General features: G+C 41.2%; 1 protein-coding gene across 1 annotated transcript; it reads left to right on the plus strand.

Moving 5' to 3' along the window:
- The first annotated feature begins 1219 nt into the window (after positions 1-1219).
- Positions 1220-27233, plus strand: cwf19l2 (CWF19 like cell cycle control factor 2). The gene is made up of 19 exons (XM_069668001.1): positions 1220-1321; positions 2287-2397; positions 2980-3105; positions 3355-3471; positions 3749-3868; positions 4258-4351; positions 9682-9797; positions 11366-11960; positions 12188-12440; positions 14534-14645; positions 16713-16823; positions 20739-20867; positions 21459-21596; positions 25471-25683; positions 25811-25927; positions 26043-26198; positions 26348-26428; positions 26630-26731; positions 26897-27233. Exons 1-19 carry the CDS (start codon positions 1229-1231, stop codon positions 27035-27037), a joined length of 2925 nt encoding a protein of 974 aa, XP_069524102.1. The 5' UTR covers positions 1220-1228; the 3' UTR covers positions 27038-27233.
- Positions 27234-27306: the final 73 nt, after the last annotated feature.

A 27306-nucleotide genomic window follows, 5' to 3' on the forward strand; every position in this document is an offset into this window, starting at 1 on the left:
CACATTGATTTGAGAGGTTACAGGACATGTTAGATCTTCAGCTCAGGAGTCAAGAGACATTTATACTGATATAATGTGTAACAATGCTTTCTCTGATGGATGATTGATATTTGTGATGGTGCAGCTTTGAAAAAGATATAATCAAAGGAAGGGATGTAATGCACAAAATAAGTGTGGGTTCAATCTACTAGTAAAATAATATCTTAAGTGTTGTTTTGGTCAGGGCCATTTTAATATCAGTTTGGATTGTTTTAACTCAGGGATATCTTAAAAAAGTTTGGGAAAGTGCATACAAAAACAAACTTGACAGGTGTAAACATAGCTCCGATCGAAACCCATCCAACGTCAACTGGAGCAACATGAGTGGAAGCTGTTACAGCAACATATCAATGCCCATGGCCTTGTAATAACATGTTCTGCAGTCTTGTCATTTTTCAATTACTACTAATGCATGTCTGCATCCTTGATGATCCTCTGTGGTTCTTCCTAAGGTTTCTCACTTTTGTTCTGTTAAAGATGCTTTTGATTTTGAGGATCAAGTTGAGGGTAAAGGCTTCTTTTATTGCACAGGTTTTAATGCCCACGGACACATATTTGTGAGTTGGGATACATAATTTAAAATGGCTTGACACACATAGGTGTGATGTTTTCATTCACTGACAGCCACATACATTATGTTCCATAGATGTCCTTAACAAAGTAATATTGTACATCTATGGAACATAATATTGGATGCTATTGGGCCATTAGCCTATAGTACATTATGGATCAGAAAGGCTTGACTAATCAAATTATGTTACAACCTAGTTTACAGCCCTGCCACCAGGTTTACACATTACAAAATGTAAATACTACATTTAAATGCCTATACCATAACATTCTCATAGCAAACAGTAACTTACTTGGTGTGTTTTTCTCACATATTGAAAGATTTAGGCCAGTTTGATGTGAATGCAGCTGGCATACAATGGCATTCAGTACATGGATGATTGATAGCTGAATGGGCTCTGTATTGAAATGCATTGTTAAGTACTAGCATCACTTGTAAGTTGTTTATCTGTAGTTTACGCCTCTGTAGATAAGTTTAGCTTTCACATAATCGCTCACTGTTTTGAATAATTGGAAAATTCACACAGTACTGTATTTTGCACTACACGAACCACAGACCAACGGTTACCGTAAACCTAACTGGTTTACGACATCAAACAAAAACATTAACGACAGTGTCATGGCGGCGTCCGGAGTCAGTTTCGAGAGCTCGAGCAGCATCGAAGATAGAAAGGATAGCAAACGACAGGCACGGAAAGAGGCGGTAGAAAAGGTATAAACTGTAAGATTTGTAGCGAACGACAGCGAATTTACCTTCAGTGGCGTAATTTATGACTTAAATCATGCATGTTTCGTCCAAATAAAAGCTAACAAGCTAAGCAGGCTAACAGCTAACGTCACACTAACGTTAGAAACACTGATGACTTTAACGGCTCAACGTTTACTTTTTTGCCTAATTTGCCTCATCCTTGATGTTAATTGTGTCTTTTTCCCATCTCTCCCTTAACATGGAAAGCTAACAGAACCTCTGTGTCTTCATATTAATGCCTGTGATAGTGGTGGCTGTTTCTGCACAGGCGATCCATAGCCCAGGACAAACACTGCTGGGGCAGATAGGAGACATGCGGCTGTGTTTTATTGAGGCTTTATGTCACGTTCACAGCTATACACTGTCCCCAGGATGAAGATTAGGGGAGCCTCGTTGTTGTAATCACATATGCACACAGGTATTGAATTGTGCGTTATCTTTTTTTCCCTGCAGCTGTGTTTACACTGACTCACAGGCTAACACAGAGCAGATGATGCAGACGAATGATGCTTCCTGTAGTCGAGCACTGAGGGTTGTAAAGACATTATCTTCCCGGCTCACATGTGCTTGATCCGGCCAAAGCAAAGAGAGTTGCTGGGTCTGTTTGAATTTTAAAGAAGATTGTTCATAATGACGTATGATTGTCATTTCCGTTGCCATAAGGTATAATTGTATAGCTTTAAAGCTGATAGACGCACGTATATTTGAACAACATAGCTCTTATGACCAGTATAATTGGAATGTTATGACTGTGTCGTTTGTTTCCTAATTATGTTTATGCTTTTTTTTATCCATATAAGCCTTTCTATTTCAGCCTACAGAGTCACTTCAGCTCTACTGGATTGCCATTAAACAGACATCTGAGAATGCCAATTCAACTACCCTTACCTGATCTGTGTTACTTATTTTGTCCCCCTTGGTTTCATTAGGCCAAGCAGCGGTATGAGAAGGAAGAGAAGAGAAAGGAGCTGAAGAGGCAGAGAGGGGAGGACACATGGATGCTCCCGGAGATCAACCAGAGGCTGGAGGAGATAGAGGAAGTAAGATGATTTATCACTGAAAGCTTTGTATATAATCCTAACCAGCATTTAAAAAACAATAAAGCAACATATTACAACAGCCATTATTAAATATCTCTTTTGCAATAGATTGTCAATCAAACTCATCTCAAGTCCTGACTATACTATATATGTACCTGAAACATAAGGACCAGTGATGAAAATGTTGCAGGTCTGCTCCATGATACAGAAGTTCAACACCTTTATAGTGTGAACATTGTTAATGACAGAATTGTCTCTATCATTTAATTATCAGCAGTTTCACTGTCATTATCATTTATATTAAGGCTATTATCTAGAGGAGAAATAGAAAAACCTAGATAATAAAAATGTTGATATAAAAATCTATAATGTTGTATAATGTAATCAATTATACGTCTGGGACGCATGCACCTGCATGATTTACTGGAGACACCTACTGCAAAAACTGGAGGCAAATGATTATCCCTGTATTCATAGCCTGTATGACCAGAGGCTGATTCTAAGAATATAATGCATCTGAAATCCAACAATTAAACACTAAATTAAGAGAAATGTTATTAATGGCATCTGAACCCTTTACAGGAGGGATCATTGAAGAGCAAGAAGAAGAAAGAGAAGAAATCCAAAAAGAAAAAGGAGAAGAAGAAGAAGGCCAAGAAGGAGAAGAAGGCAGGGGATGCTGGAGAAGGCTCTAGTGACAGCTCAGTGGTAAGTTATTGAATCACTCTCCACTGCAGGGTTCCTTTAAACATGGTCTGAACCTGAACAATACTACACTGGTTAATAAGTAAAATAATTTAAAAGTGCCAAAAAACTAAAGGTGATATAATTTGTTGTAGGTATGACAGTTTTTCAAATCATGCTATTGACCTCATCTTTGTTAAGATAATTTCTTATACAGTTTTTTTTTCCCCCAACTGTTTTTGTCCTCCCTCCCTCTCTCCCTCTCTCTGTCAGGACTCGGGGCCGGAGTGGGTTGAGGCTCAGCCAGAGACACAAGCTGCTAAAGCCTGGAAGCTTCCTAATGAGTCCAAGCCTTCAGAGAGCAACCTCAGCCCGGCCCAGAATGTCCAGGTAACTTCCCGAACCCTACCCACAGATACTGAATCACGTATTTGTAGAATGTTTGTGTCACTCTTTTCTCCGTTTTTGTTTTGTTTTCTTTATACAAAAAAATCAACCATGGTAACAAAAATTTTCAGCTTTGCTGTAGCGTCTTAAAAAGTCCTTTCTTCCCTCCAAATAGTACATTTAAGACTGATCCTATGGAGCAAAAGTGCCTAGGAGTGGCACTGTATCGAGAGCTATGAAGGTGTTCACTCATTCATGTCATTTTGTCTTTATCCCATAGAGAGATGAATGGATGACCTTTGACTTCCTGGCAATGAGCACCACCTCTACAACGGAGAGGAGGGCTGAGAAAGAACGACTGAAAGAGGAGGAGAGGGCAAAAGCTCTGGCCATTGAACAGGTGTGTTTATGTGTGTTTGTGTGTGTGTGTGTGTGTGTATGTTGTCCTCAGTGTGCAGATTCATATATACTGTATGTGTTATTTAAGTGCATTTATTTGGTGCAAAACAACCTGAGTTCTGTGTAAGAGGGAGGGAAAGAGTAGTCGTGTGCTTGCATGGTTTACACACCATATCACAACACTGAGGCAGTGAGTCTCCTCATTTTACCAGCTGTGTGGTTGCCATGGTAACAGAGGTCGTTCCTTCTTGGACAGCTGTATACTGAGGCATGTGTGTGAACCTAAGGCTGTCTGCAGGGTGTTTTCGTCTGGCTTTAAGCATTTGTTCCCCCGATGTGCTGTTGACAATTTACAACAATTATTCAAGTGTGTGTTTGTGCTTCCTCCAGGCTGGTTTGCACAAATTGGAGCTAAACCCATTCTGGAAAGATGGAGGAACTGGTCTGCCCCCGGAGGAGAAGGCTGGTACTGCAACAACAAAAGGTAGAAACAAAGATCTGTATAGTCTATCGAGGCATTTCCGAGCCTTATATAGTTAAATATAATTATATTCTTTTCCTGCAACTGGGAATAAAGTTTCACTCCAAGTTTAATAATTAGATATTATTTTTCAACATTATTTTAAGACAAATCTTTTGAGTTATAGGTTGGTCAGATGAAAGTTGACCACAGTGCAAGGAAGCTGCATTTTTTAGAGTTTGTTGCCTTACTATTGCCTCACTATTCCCCTCTAGCTAAGAAGAAATATAAAATATAAAACAGCCTTTGTAGGGTCCACAAGCACACACTCCCATGTTTTTTTTTTTACAAAACTTTATTAGTATTTAAAACTTTATTAACACTTATTAGTGTGTTAAACGTGCAGGAGAAAGAAGTGAAAATTTAAAACAGAGAAGACCTGAATAAAATTATGTGTGCGAGCCAACGCGGAGGTTTATAGAAATAGATAGCGTTCGGAAGAGCTTCCGAGTCTGAGGGATTTAGTGAAAGAGAGAGACGGACAGAGAGTAAGCCGTGTTAAGCTGACAAGCAAATGCAGGTATATGTACATGTGTCTCTTATCTCCACACAGTAAGTACAGTTTCCTCTGGAGCAGGCACAGCCTCTCTGTTGTAAGCTTTATTTTAACAGCCAGGCAAAATAAGCTGAAGCAATCACACACACGTTTCCTACCTTTCCCCCTTCAAACTTGATGCCAGATGGGCGTGTTGTTTTCTTCATCTTGCGTGATAATAATGGGATTGCAGGAGTTTGTGTCACACTGTGGGTATTTCTGGGTTTTTAACATTGGATACACATTGTTTAAAAAGATTTGAGAATTATCAGCCACAGCATCATTTTGAAAAGATAATCTCTAGCTTGAAAAGGTGTTAATATAATAAGTAAGTATTTATATTCTGGATATCAACAGGGCCATAACAACAAAGAATTTAAAGACGAGCCGACCAGACACACTCATTGTCCACCCTGATTCACACTCATTTTAGAATTCTCCTTCTATTATCAATGACAGGTTTATCTATCTTCTAACTACATTCTTTGACCATGCCCAACCTCAAGCTGTTCTCAAGCACACTGAGTTCTGGTTTAAGGCATTACATTTGTCATGTTTTATCACTCTGGGAATTTTTATGACTGTTGTTTTTAAGAGCTTGTATTTCCTGTGGATTTAAAGACCTATTTTTCCTCAAACCTTCTCCCCCTCCTCTATCCTGACCTTCATTCCTCCCCTCTGATACATGTCTTCTTTTTTTCCCTTGGATCTGCCTTTATCAGCTTAGATTAAATTTTTTTTTTGAATTTTTACGCTGTATTTTTCACTTTTCATGACATGATCACAACCCTTTATTAACATATTTTCAATATATGGTAAATGGACTGTACTTATATAGCACTTTTCTTCTTTTGTCTTTGCGACCACTCAAAGCTGCTTTTACAATACATATCACATTCACCCATTCACACACTGATGGCAGAGGCTGCTACGTGAAGTGCCCAACTGTCAATCAGATATCACATTCATAGCCAACGGGAGCAATTTGGGGTTCAGTGTCTTCAATCAATCAATCAATCAAATTTTATTTGTATAGCGCCAAATCATAACCAGGGTTATCTCGAGACACTTTACAGAAAGAGCAGGTCTAGACCGACTCTTTGTTAAGTTATTCAAAGAGAGGCCCAACATCAATCCACCATGAGTAGCACTTAGCAATTCGGCACATTGGCAAGGAAAAACTTCCTTTTAACAGGCAGAAACCTCGAGCAGAACCAGACTCATGTTGAACAGCCATCTGCCTCGACTGGATGGGCCGAAAATGGGATAGAAGGAGATGCAGGATAGAGACAGGCAAAGAGAGCAACAACAACATATGTTCTTGTTACCACAACAACATATGTCCTTGTTACATGAACAACAACAGACACATACTTATGGTTGCAATGCCAATAATAGTGGTAGACTAGGGTGAAGATTGGCTAAATAAATAAATAAATAAATAAATTAGCGAGAGAAGCAGAGTAATGATAAAGGCTGAGGTAATCGTAATTGTAACAGTTGAAGTCAACAGGTCTACTATTAGCATTAGCAGCAACAATAATGATACTATGGGGAAGGCTGATGTTAGTAGTTGTTGCAGTTGAGCAGGTCCACAGCAGCAGGTGGTCTGCAGCAACGATCCTCAGGAACCTTCAAGACAAGGGAGCACAAGAACTCCCGGGAAGATATGTGGTTAGTAATGTTAATGGGACCAGAAAATACAGAGTTAATGAGCTGCATTAATATGACAGATAGAGAGAGAGAGAGAGTCAGAGAGAGAGGAAGAGAGAGAGAGAGAGAGAGAGAGTCAGAGAGAGAGAGAGAGAGAGAGAAGCTTGGTGTGTCAGATCCCCCCGGCAGTCTAAACCTATAGCAGCATAACTATGGGCTAGTCCAAGCCTGAGCCAGCCCTAACTATAAGCTTTATCAAAGAGGAAAGTTTTAAGTCTACTCTTAAAAGAAGAGAGGGTGTCTGCCTCCCGGACCTTGACTGGTAGATTGTTCCAGAGGAGGGGGGCCTGGTAATTGAAGGCTCTACCTCCAACACTACTCTTAGAGACTTTAGGTACCACAAGCAGGCCTGCATCCTGGGAGCGCAATGTTCTAGAGGGGTAATATGGCACTATGAGCTCTTTAAGATATGTTGGTGCCTGACCATTAAGAGCTTTGTAAGTAAGAAGAAGGATTTTAAATTCTATTCTATATTTTACAGGAAGCCAGTGCAGAGAGGCTAATACAGGAGAGATGTGCTCTCTCTTCCTAGTTCTTGTCAGCACACGTGCTGCAGCATTTTGTACCAGCTGCAGAGTTTTTAGTGACTTATTAGGGCAGCCTGATAGTAACGAGTTACAATAATCCAACCTGGAAGTAACGAATGCATGGACTAGTTTTTCTGCATCGTTTTGAGACAAGATGTGTCTGATTTTTGCTATGTTGCGAAGATGAAAGAAGGCTGTCCTTGATATTTGTTTTATGTGGGAGATGAAGGACATATCCTGATCAAATAGAACTCCCAGATTCCTAACAGTAGTGCTGGATGCCAGGCTGATGCCATCTAGGGCAGCTATATCATTAGAGAAAGAGTCTCTAAGGTGTTTTGGGCCGAGCACAATAACTTCAGTTTTGTCTGAATTAAGTAGCAGAAAGTTTCTAGTCATCCAGATCTTTATGTCCTTAAGGCATGCTTCTAGTTTAGATAGCTGATTGGTTTCATCTGGCTTCATAGATAAGTATAATTGAGTATCATCTGCATAACAATGAAAATTAATGGAGTGTTTCCTCATGATATTACCCAGAGGAAGCATATATAAGGTAAAAAGAATCGGTCCGAGCACAGAACCTTGTGGAACTCCATGACTAACTTTGGTTTGCATAGAGGACACATCATGAACATTAACAAACTGAGATCGATCTGATAGATAAGATTTAAACCAACTTAGTGCAGATCCTGTAATGCCAATTAAATGTTCTAATCTCTGTAACAGGATGTGATGGTCTATCGTGTCGAAAGCGGCACTAAGATCTAACAGGACAAGTACAGAGAGAAGTCCTCTGTCTGAAGCAGTAAGTAGATCATTTGAAACTCGCACAAGGGCTGTCTCAGTGCTATGGTGGACTCTAAATCCTGACTGAAAGTCCTCAAATAAACTGTTGTTATGAAGAAAGTCACATAATTGATTAGCGACTGCTTTCTCAAGGATCTTTGAGATAAAAGGAAGGTTAGATATAGGTCTATAGTTAGCTAAGGTGCCTGAATCATGGGTAGGCTTTTTAAGAAGTGGCTTAATTACAGCTAGTTTAAAAGACTGGGGTACATAGCCCGTCGATAAAGACATATTGATCATATCTAGTAAAGAAGTGCTAATTGAGGGAAAGACTTCCTTAAGCAGCTTGGTTGGAATCGGGTCTAAAAGACAGGTTGATGGTTTAGACGAAGATATCAGAGAATTTAGCTCAGGAAGGTCAATTGGAGAAAAACAGTCAAGGTAAACATCAGGTTTTTGAGCAGTTTCCAAAGATACATCTGCACCAGTTAACGGCAGGAGGTTACAAATTTTGTCTCTTATCTTTAGGATTTTGTCATTAAAGAAGCTCATGAAATCATCACTGCTGAGGCCTATAGGAATACTTGGCTCAGTGGAGCTGTGACTCTCTGTCAGCCTGGCTACAGTGCTGAAAAGGTACCTGGGATTGTTTTTATGTTCTTCTATGAGGGAGGAGTAGTAGACACCTCGAGCATGCCGTAGGGCCTTCCTGTATTTATTAAGACTATTTTGCCAGAGTAAACGAGACTCTTCTGTTTTGGTGGATCGCCACATTCTTTCAAATTTACGCGACATTTGCTTCAAGTTACGAGTTTCTGAGTCATACCATGGAGCTAGCCTCTGTCGTTTAATAATCTTCTTTTTTAAGGGGGCAATCGAGTCTAGAGTACTTCTCAGCAAACCTGCAGTACTATCAACAAACTGATCAAGCTGAGAGGGACTAACATTAGCATAAGAGCTTTCTGTAGTAAACAGATGTGGTAAAGAATTAAAAGCAGCTGGAATTGTTTCCTTAAATTTAGCTACAGTCCTATCAGACAAACATCTTGTGAGTACATTTTTGTTAACTGGAGAGTAGTCGGTTAATAGGACATCGAATGTTACTAAATAGTGATCTGATAAAAGAGGATTTTGTGGGAAGTTTTCGGTTTCAAGGCCATAAGCTAGAACAAGGTCGAGGGTGTGGTTAAAGCGGTGAGTAGGCTGGTTTACACTTTGAGTGAAACCAATAGAGTCCAAAAGGGACATAAATGCCATGCTAAGACTATCATTAGTCTTGCCCAAGGACACTTCGACATGTAGCCTGAGGGAGCTGGGGATCGAACCTCCGACCTTGATTGAAAGACGACCGACTCTACCACTGAGCCACAGCCGCCCCACCAGTCCTGTTATGCAATATAAGTTATGAAATGACATTAGAAACCTGTCGTATTTAACTTTTCAAAATGAAATTAACTTTTCTTTAGCAGAGCAAATTTTAGCTTGTGTCATCATTTCCTGTGTCCTCCTTTCACCTTTCACTCATCATCTTGGATTTAATCCTTTTCAAGATAAAACATTACACTGCCTCTGAAAGTGGCTCCTCATTAACTTCACTTTTCGTTGGACCATTTAGTTCTAAGCAAACTGTATGTAAAGGCAGTTTGAAAGATATTAGAATTGATGGAATGGGAGAAAAACAAGTTGAGTTTTTGTGCTTCTTTGTAACAGCTTTTCTCCCTCTGTTCCTGCAGGCTCTGTGGTTAACGATGGAGGTCTGGGCTGGCTGAGGAAGAGCTACCAGAGGATGAAGGAGCAGGCAGAGAGGGAGAAGCGCAGCCTCAACGACGTGGTGGCTGAGAGATATGGAGTGAGAACTGACTCCACACTGGCAGTGCTCACACATTCACAGTTTAGCAGTAAAGTCAGGCCACACAGACGAGGATGTTACATAATATTCAAATCATATTAAATGCAGATTAGGACACTTTTTTGACACATTGTGTTTCTTACTTACATTGCATTGTTACGGTCTTGTCAGACGGGGTGCGACACTCCGCCTGTGTACCCGCTTGGGTTGCGCTGCTCATGTGAATAGACAGGCAGACAAGTGCTTCGCGAGTAAACGCCAGTCGCTCTACGTGTGGTAACCATGGAAATAGCTTCTGTGCACAACTGTATCCCTGCTAGTACAACTGTTTTCCTTACAGGCTATAAGAACATTTTAATTTATATCTTCTAGATTGAAAGAATGTACCACCCTGTGGATGGTAAAGGTAATGTTAGTGTCCCTCAGATATGATTATTAACTTGTGTTAAACGACACTTATCCCTAATTACAGGTTGATTTGTTGACACAGTGACAACCCTAATCTTTAATGCCAACCACAGAGTTATTGTTAATAGCTAAAGTTAGCTAGCGTAACATATAGCCTGCCGTAAGTTAAAACTAACGTCACATTACCTGATGCATCCAGTCTTCCGCCGATGCTCTGCCATGCAAAGGCCCTCCTGTTTATGTCCTGGTAACTGTTTACAAAGTGGTTATATATATCTGGGAACTCACATACAGCAAGGATCAGTCTCTCATCCATCGTGATTGTCGTGGTTAGTGCTGTGCGTCGCGTTGAACTCTGGCAGCGGGCCGGCGTGTGCGTGAGCACGAACGCGGCAATTTCACGGGATTGCGCCTGCTTGTCGCTCCGCCTGTCAGATTGCCTGCGCCTCCCTACCTGCCCACTCGCCTCTCATTAAAAATGAATGACTGGGTGCGTCGGTTGCCCCCCCACCCCACCCCATCTGAACAGACCTTTAACGGGTTTATAGCTACACACATATACTTGCTCACTACTGTGGGATTCATACATCTCTTTGCTGTCTGACATCACACACACACACACACACACACACACACACACAGTGCCTCTTGTCTTCTGTTAAGCCTCTTTCAGCAGTGTCAGCACTTGAGCCTCCAATTGACAGCATAGAAACTGTCACTGACAGAACATTGTGTGTGTGTGTGTGTGTGTGTGTGTGTGTTTTCTTTTTCCTTTGTCAGATCTCAGCCAGCCACAGCATTTTATGTTTCTTTTAGTAAAGCAGATACATCTTACAATTTTCATTGTACCCTATCATTTACAGTAGAATCTTTGTATATGTGTATATAAGTGTTTTGGTATTTGTGTAGCACTATATCATCTTATCTTAAGTTCAGACCCTCTTGTTTTTGTATTTATCAGATGTGTTCAAGTACAAGCTTTCCTAATGTGACTGTTGGCAGTTGTAGTGAGATGATCTAAGAACGGCTTAGTCGATGAAATTTGAGGACCCGTTTTAGCAGACTTGAGTAAACAATAACGTCTGTGTTATCTGAGCTGCAAAATCTGACAAAGAAAGTGTTCAGCTAATTTAACATGTCTCGTATTTCTCCTTTTATAGTCAATGGAAGAATTTCAGCAAAGACTTGCAGATGCAGAAAAAGCTGTGTACGGAGAGAAGAGAGGAGGGGGAGGAGGAGGAGAAAGAGGGGCGAGAGGCGGATGGAGGAAAGGAGAGAACGAAGACAGGGAGAGATGGAGGAGAAAAGATGGAGATGGTGCAGAGAGGGAACGGTGGAGAAGAAGTGAAAGGGAAAGAGATTCGTCACCCACAGATAGAGAGAGATACCGTGCTGGGAGAGGAGAGGAGAGGGAGAGGGGAGGGTATCGAGGGAGAGAGGAGGAGAGAGGTCGAGATGGGTTTAGGTTGAGAGAAAAAGATAGGGAAAGAGATAGAGAGCGGGATAGAGACAGAGAGAGAGATAGAGGAAGAGACAATGACAATGAAAGAGACAGAGATCAGGACAGAGAGAGAGATAGAGGAAGAGACAATGATAATGAAAGAGACAGAGATCAGGACAGAGAGAGAGATAGAGAAAGAGAGAGACCTGCTCCATCATCATCATCGGGACAAGATTGGAGTCAACGTTCTTCCTCTCTGGGGTCACTAAAAAGCCACTTCCTCAAACCCTCAGAAGATGACGACAGTGGAGAAGGTGGGTTGATGTTCAGGCCTTTTCTAACCGAGTTTTGCCGTAAACACTATTTTGAGCTCATCTTTGAGCATACAATCACTGGTCAAATACATATGAAAAAGAGCAACATCACATATCGGCTCAATTTATATCATAAATCATGACAAAACACTTCAAATGTTCCACATAGAGGCGATGCCAGGATTCTTGAGAGACTTGACATGCTTTGTGATTTCTTTCCTTTGCAGCCTCGGAGCATCGTCGTCCTCCTCCTTCAGCCCGGTCGTCCACAGGGTTCCTTAAACCCAGCTCTGACGATGAAGACTCTGCTCCACGTACGTCCAGCATCCCAGCCTGGAAGAAGAGCAAGAATCCTCCCCGGGAGTCAGACAGCTCAGAGAAGCAACAACAGCAGGAGAAAGAGAGGGATCATGGGAAAACTGCAACTGCTCCTCAAGACTCAAGTCTGCGTGGCGATAAAGCTGCTGCAACAACATCAAGGTTGTTATCTTTATGTTTTGTTGACTCATTCAATACTCCAGTTGTGTGTGCTTTTCAGTGGACATTATGAATGAATTATTGCTGTTCTTTTTTTAACCCATTATTGTCCAGTTACATGAAACAGGATTTCACAATCACATCGCAATCTCGGACCCCATGGCTATAGTCTGACGGCGATATAGCCTTTGGGGACAACGGTGAACATGTCGAGCATTCCGGTTTAGCCAGCCGTTAGGGAAGAACGACTTTCAGTCAAACTTCCTTTTTCGTGTGCCGCATTGTTTACAGTCCATTTAGCAACTTAAGAAGCAACCATGTGTTCAGATCAAAAGTTTAGTGAAATTCGTCTGTCCAGATATGTCCGCAAAATAAACGGCTGAGAAGCGCCCGTTCATCTGTTTCTGGAGGGTCTCAGTTTCTCTTTAATGAGTAAGTTACACAGAGGCTTCAATCTGGCTTGCTACTGCGGTAAGAATAACAAAAGAAACCGTTTTTTTTGTTGTTTACTTGTACTTTACTCTGAAATTTCAACATCAAAACTACTTTAAAATGCTCGTTGTTGAGGTCGGATCGATCATTTCTGATGCATTCGAGAAAGTCGGGAAATGTAAACACTGAACGGCTATCACGACAGCGTCAGGGGAATTTGTGAAATGTAATTTTTGATCTAGAATGGATAGTTAGCTGAACTTGCATGCAATAATAATAAGAAAAGGGTTTTTCCTGCATACGTCGGAAACACTTCATTTTTATGTAGAATCTGTCAATAGTGATGAAATCAGTGGTAGCTGTCCAAATACATCCACATAAAGAAACAATTTAATTGCTGTTTATTTCCACAACAATGTAGTTCAGAAGGGTTAAACCACATGGAAAATGCTTATTTTTTTATTTTCCTTTCCTATGAAGTACTTTTCAGAGTTCATGCACTGTGAACATCTCTATAACTTTATAAAGCCTATTATATTTTCTGCTATTGAGTGAATTCTTGGTGTATATTTTCAAATCAAAGCCAAGCAAAAACAAAGAGAAGTACAAGAAGTAGTCAAAAAATCTTCTCAGGAGAGTGGAAATGAGTAAGAATGTGCTTTTGTAGATGTTGGGTTAAAATGTATTCATTTTGGGGCACAATAAATCTACAGCTAATGGAGCTTAATGTAATGCATAAAAGTATCAATCTGCTTCGGTCATGTTAATGTAGACACATACAACCTTACAAGATAATTTCTCTGAGAAATCCCGTCCATAAAACATACCCCTGTCTTCACATGTGTGCTTGATTATCCTTATCTGCTTTTAGACTCTTCTGAGAAGAACTCCCCGTGTCTGTGAACCTCAGCCTGCAACTCATACGTTACATGTCGTAATCGTAATGTGGCAGCCTTGCAGTCTAAAGCTCTGTCTCTAGTGAGATAAACTTCCATGCCTGCAAGACATTCGAAAACCAGTCCGGCTATTGCATCATGAGCTTGTATACTGTGTGTTCCCTCTTTCTCTGCAGTCCAACGTATAAAGAAGCTCGTAGGCCAGATGTCAGAGCATCGCTGCTTTGTAAAGCCTTCTTACTTCCTCTCTGTTTTGCCTCATTAAGCTAAGTTGTTTGGGTAAACCAGCACCCAGAACCCCTGCAGCATGAAATGAGCCTGCGGTGTGGCGGCAGAATGAAATGAGACTATGAGGAGTGTAATAGCCTAGAACGATGCTTCCCAGGCTGCAGCTCAGATCCTCCAAGGCGAGGCTGTAATGATCTTTGGGGGGGTGCAGAAAGGCTCAAATGAATCATGACAGATAAACAGTGTGAGAGCGCAGAAGATAACAACTAAATGGTTAAATTAAGAACTTTACAGATAAGTTTCCCATTAGAAGGTTATTATCAAGGTGGAATAAGTAGGTCATTAAATCCTGTTGTTAGGAGGGTGAGTTATGGAGGTAATCTAGAGGAGAAGAGATGTGAAGTGCTGAAGAAAGGTACACTTTATGACCAGGTGTTTGTTTATCACTAGATTATAATTTCACGCGATTAAATTCAAAAGTACGTGTTTGTTTTTCTTCCCTTTTTAAACTTTCTTCTCTACCTCTTTATGTCGACCAAGGAGTGAGAGTGAAAGTGAAGAAGAAGAGGAGGAGGAGGTTCCTCTGCTGTCAGAGGAGGAGATGAACAAACTGGGAGCTAGACTGGTGAAGGCAGAGATCATGGGCAACACTGTGAGTACCATAATGTAGGGTGACGACCCGTCTGTTTAAGGAAAAGCAATCAGTAACAGGATCTTTTTTTAGATGGGAAACAGTCTGTCAGCGCTTTAAGTGCTGCTTTAGGTCCTGAGATATTATTAATCCAGTGATAAGATAATCCTTATCTCTGAAGCACTTTCTCTCATAAAAGTGAAACATCAGTTACTTGTCAAAGCATAAATCCACTTTTGTATATCTTGTCCATAATTCATATACCAACTCATATCCATATCACTTTTGGGTTTCACTTTTTTAGCTTCTCTTTGGAAATTTTTTGCCATCAGAAACTCTGTGAAGTTAAACCCGGCTAGATAAACACTTAAAATGTTACAATTTAATTTAGCAGACGCCAGTGCCAACAAACGGCTTCAAGTGCGTCCGGACACATGTGCCGAGAGGCAGCACACAGAGGTGATGCACAGGGCGTAAAGAAGCAGATTCTTTTCCCTTAACTTTTTCATCATTATTTCACTTTTAGGACTGACTTGCTGTAAAAGTCATACTGTAAACTTACATGAAGTAACTCACTAGCCTAGCCTAGACAAAAACGTATAGTGCGCTCCTGTGTAGTGTTTGAAAATCAAGGTAACAACCTTTTCAAACCTATTATACAGAAAATATAATTGTCTTATGTTAACACAGTGTCTTCTCTATTATATGCTTAAAGTCGAGGTGAAATGAAAAATGTCATTTTAATCCTTTTAGATCACATCCCCGGTAATATTGTGCATCTATTTGACAATATAGGCCAAAAAATCAATTTCTTCGTATTCTTATATCAAAATCTGATCATTTTTTCTTCCGGTAAAACTAAATTTCACGTGTGCTTACGTAAGTTAGCACCAACCAATTTCAACCAATCAATCTGCAACATTTAGCCGCAGAGCACCAAGAACTCTCGGTCAGTTAGCTAGCTACTGCGCTGTGGAGAACGTCTGTCTACGCCCACTTCTCAACGATCAAATCAAATCCCTCTAATGATATGTCCCGCCTGCACGTCCCGTTTCACTCGGAAATACGTCACGATATGGAAGCTAGATACTCTCGAAATGCTGTTTCAGCTCGACTTTAAAGATATGGCATACTAGCATTTTAAGTTAGTAATAACATATTTAATACACCTAAAACTTAGAGTGCATAAAAAATATGCAAAATACTTTAAGTAGTGTACTGTCTCTAAGTCATAGACATGTATTTAACTTGGCTTAGAAGCTTCGAGTTTCAGTGTTATTTTGTGTTTGAGTGGTGTTTTATTTCACTTGGTCAGCTTTATGTGGAAGTTGCAGCTGATGTGTTTTCTATCTACACATCTGCTCTGACTCTCCTTCACGTAGATGTAACAGCACACCAGAGGATCCATTAATTTATAGCTTTTATTGATCCGTGTTTTAACTCCCCCCCCGTCTGTCTTTACATGTCAATTCTACACCACTAAGAGATCTATGGGGGCCTCTTATAGAGGATGTTAAAGAGCTGTCTGTTACATACACACACACTGCATGTGCACACACACCTATAATGCTAAGTGTTATCAGGCTATCAAGCTGACATACATCCTCCACCCCATCTCCCTACATGACAAAGCAATCAAACAGATATTCCCAAACCACTTTGTGTGTGTGTGTGTGTGTGTGTGTGTGTGTGTGTTAAGTGCCTTTAAAAGTCATGCACTTTCCTTTTACGTCTTGCACATATAGGTATCGATATCCTCCTCGGCAGTATGGCTTAAGAGGTTGTATGTACGCGCGCTCTTTCGTCATGTCGTATATATGTTTTGTGGTGTTCTTCCTCAAAGCAACAAAAACTCTAATAGAAGCAACATCTTCAACTTGAATAAATAAAACAGTAAGCGATATCAGCCTTCCAATATATCTGTCAGCTGTACTTTCAGAGGCGTTATGCAAATTTTGAGTGGGTTACATTCTTACGTGCTTCACAATGAATGGCAGACATATCCATAAATCTAAATGTTCCGGTCTTTTAATAGCATTTGTTTGTTATAAATATATATGTGTGTGGTTATGTGTGTGTGTGTTTTAGGCCATGATTGAGAAGCTGAAATCCCAGCTGGACGCAGCACAGAAAGCCAAAGAGAGCCACGCCGCCCGACGGAAGCAACTACAAGAACAAGAAATGGCGAAATCTAAGCAGGTGGGTAAATTTTAGTCTCCCACTTCATGGTGATGGTCGTTGTCTAATAAATGTAATTAGTTTCTGCCGGTGTAGACAAATTACCTGAAACACCTCTGAGTATAACGGGATGTACCACTTGTACATCATCGAAAGTGATTGTACAGTTAAACATACGTCATTAATAGTTTCAACAAAACCTCAAAATTAGGAACCTTTATGAAGATAAGAAGACAAAGTTTTATCTTTACTTTAACCATTTAATGGGTGGACAAGAAACAGAGCCGGCTATATACTATGCTTTTAACTACGCGTTCGTGTGCCAATGATGGCTGCCCCGCGTTCCCTGCCTCAGAAATTAAGACTGCTTGTATGCAAGATACAGTATACACATGAAAGTTGAAAGTTATAGTTATAAGTTATAGGTGAAATATAGAGGCAGAGGGATGTGACAGGGTCAACACAGCAGCAGGGACAACAATGGCAGCTGAGAGATCAAGTCTGCGATATCCACATCTGTAAGATGTGTCATTGCCGCTGCACAGCGACAAACATTCCTGTCAAAATAGCTGCGACATACAAGTTCCATCTTAGAAGTTGACGTGGAAACCTGCAAAACTGAATGGAAACAAGTCTAGGACTGTTACGTCCATACACGGAGGAAAATGTTGGAGAAACGGAGCGAGAACGGTTGTCGATCGGGTGTTCTGTCCACTATTCATCAGTCGCCTGAGCTGGCTACGGAATTTTGTCAGTCACTGGGCCGCTGATAATTCAGAATTAACATAATAGTAACCTCCTCGAGTGCCAACATGTCTGTTGTTTACATCCTGCACATCCGGTCGTTGCATACAGCCTGAGCTCTCTGGTGCGCCCTCTAGAGGTATCCTCCTGTAGCACGCGTAGTGCATAGCCAAGTATGTGAACAATTACCTTCATGGCGCAGCCGGTTGTGTACGGGAACGCAAGGTTAAAAGCAAGTATATCTCTGGCCTTAGATTCCCCTCCAAAAAAGGAAGTAATCATTTGACAGTTTCAAAAATAGAACTCATTTGGAAATACGTTTTCTCCATTCCATTTCTCTCTTTCTCCCCTCTTCTGTTATCCGTCTATTTGCTATCTAAATTCTTGTCATTTCCTGAGAGCAGTTTTTCTCTTAGCTGGGAGTTATTTCACCCAGATTTACTATCTATCGAACACACTGATACACGCGCAGTAAAACATTGCAGATTTACACATGTCTAATAGCATAAATTCTCCGACACAGACACTCTGTCCTAAATTGGATATAGATGCGCTTGCTCTCAAATCACGTTCAGATGTAAACACAGGAATAGATGGATACAGAGTCTTGTACACAGCCCTAACCAACACACAAACATCACATCTCTCTTTGTCAGATTTATCTGCTCGTTGCTTCTTTTTCCTCTCACATCGTCTAAATGCTAATCTAAACACTCAGCTATATCTTTTCTTAACCTCACACACACACACACATGCAGCAGGTTATGGTAGCATCCAAGTCTTTCACTGGTCAGACGCACACACTTGTCTTCAGTTGTAGCTAAATTCTCCGCTGCTACGTCTGACTGGCTTTAAAAAGGAATTTGTTTGTTTGAAGTCTCCTGGGGCTCGGTTTACAGGTCCCGCTGGCTGTATGGAACGGCTCCTGTTTGGCATTTTGGCCGTCGCTAATGGGAAACAAATGTCTCTCCTACCAGGGGTCATACAGAGTTTGCCCCCCCGTGTTTATGAGAAAGAAAACGAGACGGTTTGAGACGGAGACAGAGAGATTATCTGTGCCATCCTGTCTGCATCTGTAGTAAAGGCAATTAACACAATGCAATGGTAATGACCGGACACTTCAGCACTGCTTAATCTCCCCTCCTCCTGGCTTCCACACACTTAATGGAGGACTACTTTCCACACGAGTAGGCTCCAGACAACTTCACAAAGATGTGTAAAATGTGTAAAATAACTTGTATATCATCATTTGCAAGAAAAGGCACATTCATCCCCACCAAGGCTGTCCTTTCCAAATTAAAACACGAGGGTGAAATCCTCAGTGTGGCTTCTGAGGAAATGTCATAATTCTTGCGTTTTAGTGCACTTACCGGCTGAGAGCTACTTCAGCCCTCTCAGAGATGGAGTGCTGTTGATTTGCACTCATTCGAGATCCTTCCCGTCTCTCTTGTTATGGAAGACTTTTGGCTTGTCTTCACTATTCAGTGTTTTTGACTCTTGCTGTCTGCTCCATATTTTATGTTCTCGCTGCGCGTAGAGCCTCGAAAGGCCCAACTTTTTTCGACTGAAGCGGAGAAAATATTCTCTTCTATCATTTTTCTTCCTGACAGTCCAGTTTGGTTCTCTTGTGACTGCCTCCCATCCTCTCTGCGTCTCCCACCTTGTTCTTGTTTCTGTGCTGCCTGTCTCTACCTGTCAGGTTGAACTTCAGTCTTTTAGAGGCTGTCAAATCAGACACCGGCTGCTTTTACATAAAGCTATTCTTTCCTCTGAATGTAATGGATGTGATGAAATTTCAAGTTTTGAATGGAGGGTGAAATGTTGTGTAGTCTACAGAAATCAGCATCAGCTCCAACATGTGCAAGTTTAGCTCATCATGATAAAGTAACTTTTAGATCCTTGAAAAACAGACCTGTGTTGAATGCTAAATTGGCACTGAAGCAGTTTTTGAACAGCAGGCAGATCTGCTGTTTTTTTCATTCAAACTAGTGACTAGTCATTTTCATTTACAAGTGCTCTCAGAAGGGTCCTACTGCATGATCATACACTGAAAGTTTGAATATATTTAGAAAATGAAAGAAGGAGGTAGAACAATTAAGGTTTTTATGGAAGGCATTTTCATTCTGATGGACCCCCTTTTATTGGTTTAGTCAGAAACCTATCTTATCTTCTTGCTTACTGTTAAAGCACCCCCTCACCCCTTTAACGGTAAGATTTGGCAAATGCTTATTATTATTACACGGCTATGTTAAATACTAGATTTTGATTGGTAGCTTGCTGCATTCCGAGGTCTGCTATTTTTCAATAACAGACCACTGCTATGAAGACAGCCGTGTGCCTGGCAAACTGTTGTTAGGCTCTACTCACATAAACCGGAGGACTAACTATAATTATATTAATCCACCTGAAGAAGTCCGGTAAATTTGACGTCTGTCTGTTTTAATGACTGTATATAAAGATTTTTTTAAATTCCATCCCGCAACAACAACCTGCTCACTATACATTATCCCTTACTTAAATTGATAATCTCGAAGATTTTCATTTAAATAAATGTATGTTAAGTCATTATCTATTGCTGAATGAAGTAAAACAATGGTGATTGAGCCTATGGCCCTCTGATAAAAGCCTTTGCATTTGCAGTATTACAGACTGGGTGTCTGGTGCGACTTTTGCGGAAAAAATCCCAAGCGGCGCCCAGTTAGTGACGCGATTTCCATCAGCCAGCAGTGGTTGTTCTGCCAGAGAGGGTCCAGTCTCTGCAAGTGTTGCGAGTAAACGGTAATCTACTATGGCTGAACAACCAACAAAGAAAAGATCGATGACTACAGATACAACTTCAAAAATAAGTTAAAATACAAAGAAAAAGAAACAAATCTGATGCTCAGATGAAGTCAAACAGTCTAAAAAGGAAAGCAACCGTCAGCGAGGAAAATCATGAGTTACAACCGGAGCCAACTGTGGACGTCACACATGCAACACTGTTGTCGCCATAGGTGCCACTAAAGAGAACAAAACTGAGATCTTCGAGATTACATCTTTAAATTCATCCTCCTTCCAATAATTTGTTAGTGACACATGTACTTGACGCTCAGGAGTTGCATCCTCTAGAATACACAGGCTGTTTATTCTCGTTGATTGATTTACAAAGATTTACCAAAGTGAAAATAACCTGGTTGTGTTTTGCTTTATTAGGTCACAGGTCGCGCCAGTGAAGACCAGGAAGTCCTGCTGTTCAGAACGGACCAATCAGGTCGGGCCTGGCCGGTCAATGCCCAGTCTGGGCCTCAGGAGCCCCACGGAGGACGACGGAAGAAGAAAGCGGTAAAGAGAGAGGGATGACGGGTGGTAGGGAAGTAGAAAAACAAATGACAGGACAGCAGGGAGGGAAATTTTCTACAAAGGAATTTGAAACATGAAAAAAGAAAATGTTGAACTGAATGAGAAAGCCATCGTGTAGGAGGATTCTTGCATACTGTTGCAACTAAAAGACAGAAGTATAGATAAAAGGGGAGCAGATGAGCTGTTTGTTCCTTGCTGTTTGGTACTCAGCGGCGTGCGTTCAATGAGACGCTTCACTCTGTGTTGAAACACGTGTAATGTAAACACAGATTTACTGTTCAATCTCTGTTTATACATTTATAAAGTGTCCCAGTCTCCTTTACTATGTGTCCCTCTGTTTCCCTCATGATCAGCCTCTGTATCTCAGGCCTGTCCAGTTCTGTCCGTCAAAGTTTGTTTCCCCCCTCATCATCTTCTACCTCTCATCTCGCCAATATTTTGATATGATTTAAATAGATCTGAAAATCTTTCACATGCAGCATCCGATTTCTTTTCCAATGAGTATTCCTGTCCACCATTGTCTCTTCAAGCCCCCTTTTTTTCCATAAACCCTGTCTCTTCCCCTCTCTTCAGATCGAGACTCACGTTGACGGGGAGCGTGTGCGCTACTTCCAGGATGATGACAATGTGGGTTTGAAGGAGATGGTGAGGAGGGAGAAGATGAGCTCTGCGCAGGATCAGAATGCACTCTACTCTCGCATGGCATCCAAGGTAAGAAAACTTTTGCAACTGCTGGGCTCTGCCGAGTACAACTTTTGGAAAATACTAAATAAATAAAAAGCTGTCTTTGGGCTTAGATCAGATATTCTACACTCTTGCACCACAAGTGAAGGGTTTTTTACAACAAGACAAGATAGCAACTTTAAAGTGTGATCTATAACAACAAGTGTGCATACAACAAACTCTTGTAAAATACTCTTGTAAAATACAAAATAACCAGACGAGCCAGATTGCATTTATCTGCAAAAAGAAGGTTGTTTGATTATTTAAAATATTTTATTCTGTTTTATCGTTTCTGTTCTGAGCCTCAAAGCACACCTGGGGTTTTCTCTGGAGAACCAGCGCTCTGGCCCTGGAGATTTTCCATATTTTCATAGAGCCAGCGCTGCTGCTTTCCTCTTTCGTTTCTTCTTTCTTTAAACTAATGAAGCAAAAAGAAAATAGATCTAGTTAGAGACTACAGTCTAGTTGGACTGAAATGTTTGTACCTAAAGCTTGCAAGCTCTAGTTGGGTGGACTAAGTAGGCTTTTGTCAGTTGTTGCAGGTGTGCATACCTTATATAGATACAAATGTGTCCAGGTCACAATTTGTATTTAAAATCATTCATTTGTAATTTTATGAATCCCATTATGAGAAATCTAAGTCTTAGGATAACACTTGTCCGTTCTCACATTGCAATATCTTGCATATAACATAATAGATAATAACAGAATAATAATTGAACATCTACAACATAAATAACAATAAGCTCAGCCTTGTGTGAGAATCATGTAGGTAGTATGTGTATTAAAGTTTCACATAAGTCAAATGGGAAATGCAGCAGAGAGAAGAAGATAGTGGACTTGTTGCTGTAAGTAAGGTTGTAGAAAAATCTGTCACAATAAAGACCCTTATCAACTGCAGATTTGTATGCATTTTCTTGGAATATATGTGGATTGAATCAAATCTGTCTGAAACAAGTTGCATGTTTTGGATTCAGCCTGCTGTTTCAGAGCCATTGCTATCGGCAACACTGGCGCACAGTGATAAAAACTGTTAACAGGTCTAAAATAGGGATGGGACAAAATACTGATACGGCAATATATTGTCGTCCTGACTCGTGCAATGCAATACTGTTAGGCTGGCGCCACTTATCGATATTTTATTTTACAAATATACGGCACTCTAAACAGACTTCCCTGCGATTTTGACTCACCGCGTCCCTACTTCATGGCTCCTCGTGGTGGCGCTTATGACGTGAATGAGGGTAACGTGAATGGTAATTAATTGGCTGAAGAAGAAGTTAATCAGATATAGTGATGTATCATTATATGATTGTCTTGCAATATATCAATTATGGCAGAATCGCTGTATCGTGATATTACCGTTACTGTGGGCCACGTATCGTGTTTCGTATTGTGAGTTACCCTGCAATTCTCACCTCTAGCTTTAAACACTGTCGACGCTTTAGTTCATTTCAAAGTGAAAAGGACCAATTGAGAACAAGAAGCCAAGCACAACACTTATACTTATCATAGAGAGAATCTGGTGATACGATAAGAATCATACAGAGGTTCACTTTTTTTATGCAATCACAACAATGGCATCTGCATTTGTATTCACAATATAATCTCTCTTACATCCAACATCGCAGAACAACTTTTAGTGCACTCAATGCAAAGTAATAAGCATGTGCCTACAACATTTTCATATAAGTCATTAATTGAAACTCGAAACAGTGTTTTTGAAGAATCCATATAGTACTGCAATATCCTAAATGTGTTGATAATTTAACACAAACTTGTCTGACAGTTACTACCTATGATTCAGGTTGTTTTCTAATGGCTGCTTCAACTTTGAATCCTTCTTTCCCCGCTCTGCTGAGTCGTTAAGCACTTGTGATAATGAATCTCTCACCAAACCTTTTATCTCCCCTCACTCCTGTTTCATTAGCCGAGAGCAACAGAAAACAAATAGCGAGCAGGCTCCTCATTTCGGGCTGACAACAACACCGGCGTCAGATTAGATCAGCTGCGACTGAAAACTTGATTAAAAACAACGTGGGGTACGACCGACACGCCGCAGAGGCACAGATAATGTCCCTCTGCTAATACATGCTGAGGGTTGTTTTGTTTGATTGATCAAATTTGTCAAAATGATCATCCGTCCCCACTGCAGCAATATGAACAAAGTTACATTCAATCATAGTTACATTCTGCTCAGGTGTTACATGTACTGTATGAATGTTTATGATTGACTCTTCCCTCAGGAAGTGTGGGACGAACAGACATTTTTCCTTCTTTTCTATGTCGTTATCCTTTCCTCTCCACCACCACTCTCACATCTACTCGTCTCATGGCGACTCTCTCTCCCCTCTGCCGGTTGCTTCAAATAGACGTTCAGCAGCAGATGGGCACTGGCAGGTTGTGGTGCGTTTGTCAGTCTATCAGCAGATCTGCAAACTGCACTTTTCCACCAGTCGAAGAAGATTTCCCTCGTTCCTTCTTTTCTTTTCTTCTTGTTTACTTCTACTTTCCCTCTGTGGATGGGAATACGACAACAAGTTAGCGTGAAATCCTACTGACAGGTGTGTGTGTTTAAAAAGAAAAACACTAATAAACAGAGTGATGAAGGATTTGCGATGGCAGTAGGAAAAAAAAAAGCATGTTTTTCTTTCTCTGAGTTTCTCTGCCCTCACTTGGTCACTCACACATACTTACACGCGCACACACACAATCATGCCACATGCATTTGTGTGAAAATACACACACATACACACATACTGCACCTACAAAGAGTGACACTAAAAATACATCTACAGTTACCATGGCAGGGCTTCTATAAACACTGGTCAGAGTCTGTGAAGTTAGCAGACGAGCACTGTCTGGAGATATGATGTAGTGTGTTTTTTAATAATACATGAGTCGTGTGCCAGACATATGTTAATCCCCTCTGCACTGCTGCTACATGCTGAATTCACTATCTATAATTTAAACAGCATCAAGAATGTGTCCGTTTATCATTAGACATCTCTATGCTTCAGGGCTGATGGGATGTACGTGCGTTTACGTGTGTAAGAAAATCAAACCGTCCGCTCTTGGACAAATGCAGCATGTGCCGCTCACTTAGGTGCAGCCATTTGCACACACTCACTCCTACACACACACACACACACACACACACACACCATCCCTCCCACGCTGTCACTAAACTAATCCAATTTTCACTCTCACTCACTCCTACACAGCGAGTCATGCACACACACTTCAGCCATGCTCGCCTCTCGCGCTCTCGCATGCACACAGATAGCAACCTGTTGCCCGGTCGCCATGGCGACAGGACTCAGACGTAGAAGCACCGGAGTCGATACTCGGCATCCTGCCTCGCTGGTAACACACAGAGACCAACTTACATAAAGGGGTAGTTCGGACACACACACACACACACACACACACTCACAAACGCACGTACACAGAATGTGGCGTGGAAACGGCACAGACGGTTACATTGCGTCAGCACCAACATACACCCAACTACTGAGGCTACCAGCCAGTTTCAAGGAGAATCAGTATCTCTAAGGAAGCTTTAAAAGGATTACATCACTTTTTCTTCTGTTTTTAAGAAAGCAAGCGACGAAATTTGTTTTTTATTTGGTCTCGTTATCAATAAAACAAACCCATTACACTTAATAACAGCACCAAAGTCATTCATTCAAGAACACTGTGTCATAATTTATACTCAAGCCTGTTCCCAGATTTGTCCAAGAATGATCACACTCCTGTTAAACTCCACTCACCATTCCTCTCTTCTCCTCCTTTCTCCCTCCATGCACTCCTGCGTCTCCTCTGTTATCTCCATCGCCACCACTTCCACTCCGCTCGCCAGATGATGGGGAAGACAGACGGCGACAACTACACGCTGGATGACATGTTTGTGTCGAGTGCAGCGCAGCGGGAGGGCGAGGGGAGGGAGGAGGAGAGGATGAGGAACAAAGCCATCGGGGATAGTAGGAGGCTGGCTGCCTCCATGGAGAAATGCCATTACTGCTTCAGCAGCCAAGAGCTCAAGAAGCACCTCGTGGTGGCTTTAGGGAGCAAGGTAAGGGATCAAGACTCGAGGCTGTTTGGAGAGCGAACGAGGATATCTGTGCTGAAATCATTAGTTGCTTAATCTATCATATGCCTTTCATATGTGATGATTTTTCATATGTATATGTTGTGTCCAGGTGTACCTGAGCCTGCCTGCAGGAGTGTCCATGGCAGAGGGCCACTGTCTCATCTGTCCCCTCCAGCATCACTGCTCTGCCACCGGATTGGACGAGGACGTCTGGTCGGAGATGCAGGTCAGCCAATCAGCGCCTATTTCCTGTTAATGCAGTCAACTCAATTGATTTATGTTTTACAGCAGTTAATAACATCTGCTTTATAATACCCTCTGTGCTGCTTTGCTGTCCTCAGCTGTTCCGGCGTACGTTGGTGCGAATGTTTGAGTCCCAGGAGCTGGACTGTGTGTTCATGGAAACACACATGAACCCACGCAGGAGACAACACATGGTCCTGGAGTGTATCCCACTGCCGCGAGAACTGGGCGACATGGCACCCATATACTTCAAGGTCAGTGATTCTCATCATTCTGATTAACTTTATTTGGTGAAGTTTCACAGAGGACAAGAGTGGTGTAGTGATGGGTTTAACTTAATGCATAGAAAATGTGGGGATTTCCCTGCAAGTGTTGTAATAGAATAGTTTGTGTGTGCTTTCAGAAAGCGATCATGGAGTGCGACGAGGAATGGGCCATGAACAAAAAGGTCGTCGACCTCTCTTCGAAAGACATCCGCCAAGCTGTAAGCTCTCCTTTTTAAATGTTTGTGTTTGTATTATTCTGCCTTTCACTTTCCTTATCTCCTATTTTCTCCCCTCTGTTTAACCTGATTTCTCTGTCTTACCTTCAAAACCTCCTTTATTTCCTCTTTCTTTTCTCTCCTTTCTCTTTTTCGATCCTCTTATCCATTAATTGTTGTTAATATTTGTTTAATGCCTTTAAGGTTCCTCGAGCTCTACCCTACTTTGCTGTCGACTTCGGACTTCAGGGAGGGTTCGCTCATGTCATTGAGAACGAACAGAAGTTCCCCCATTACTTCGGCAAGGTCAGTGTGTGCATGAAGACTGTACTCGACTATGTGTTCATTTTTCTTCTGGCTAGTAAAGTCACAGCTTTATGCTTTTACACACTTCATAAAACTTCACTGTGCAAGTGTGTTGCAAACTTTATAGCAATATTCGTTTAAAATAAGTCACAATGTTCCTTACAGGAAGTGGTCGGAGGCATGATGGACTTGGAGCCGCGTCGTTGGAGAAAGTTGATCAGAGAGAACTTTGACGATCAGAGGAAAAAAGTCCTGCAGTTTGCACAGTGGTGGAAACCATACGACTGCACCAAGACTGAGAGTTAACAGGTCTCACAGAGAGGTGGACACTCTGCTTAGTAGTCAAGACTACATACACACACACACACACACACATTCAACCACCACACTATGGTTCCCTGTGCAAAAATCCTATTTGGGGAAAAACAAAGTCAGAATTCAATGTAAAATGTTTGTTAGAAGCTGTAACATGAGAACTTTTTTAATAAAAGTGAATAAATGAGTTGGATTAATGTGTTTATTGTTATTTTTTATAACATGAAAGTTTCCTATTACCATTTCTCAACTGATTCTCA

This window comes from Semicossyphus pulcher, unplaced genomic scaffold (assembly GCF_022749685.1).
Source record: "Semicossyphus pulcher isolate SPU_LCO1_2020_fin unplaced genomic scaffold, fSemPul1.0.p SCAF_19, whole genome shotgun sequence".
NCBI lineage: Eukaryota > Metazoa > Chordata > Actinopteri > Labriformes > Labridae > Semicossyphus > Semicossyphus pulcher.

Excerpts from the sequence above, each read along its gene's own strand:
- cwf19l2 (XM_069668001.1), top strand. The coding sequence starts at position 1,229 with ATGGCGGCGTCCGGAGTCAGTTTCGAGAGCTCGAGCAGCATCGAAGAT. Across the intron at positions 2,398-2,979 it reads GGCTGGAGGAGATAGAGGAA|GAGGGATCATTGAAGAGCAA; the intron begins GTAAGATGATTT and ends AACCCTTTACAG. Across the intron at positions 16,824-20,738 it reads AAATGGCGAAATCTAAGCAG|GTCACAGGTCGCGCCAGTGA; the intron begins GTGGGTAAATTT and ends TTGCTTTATTAG.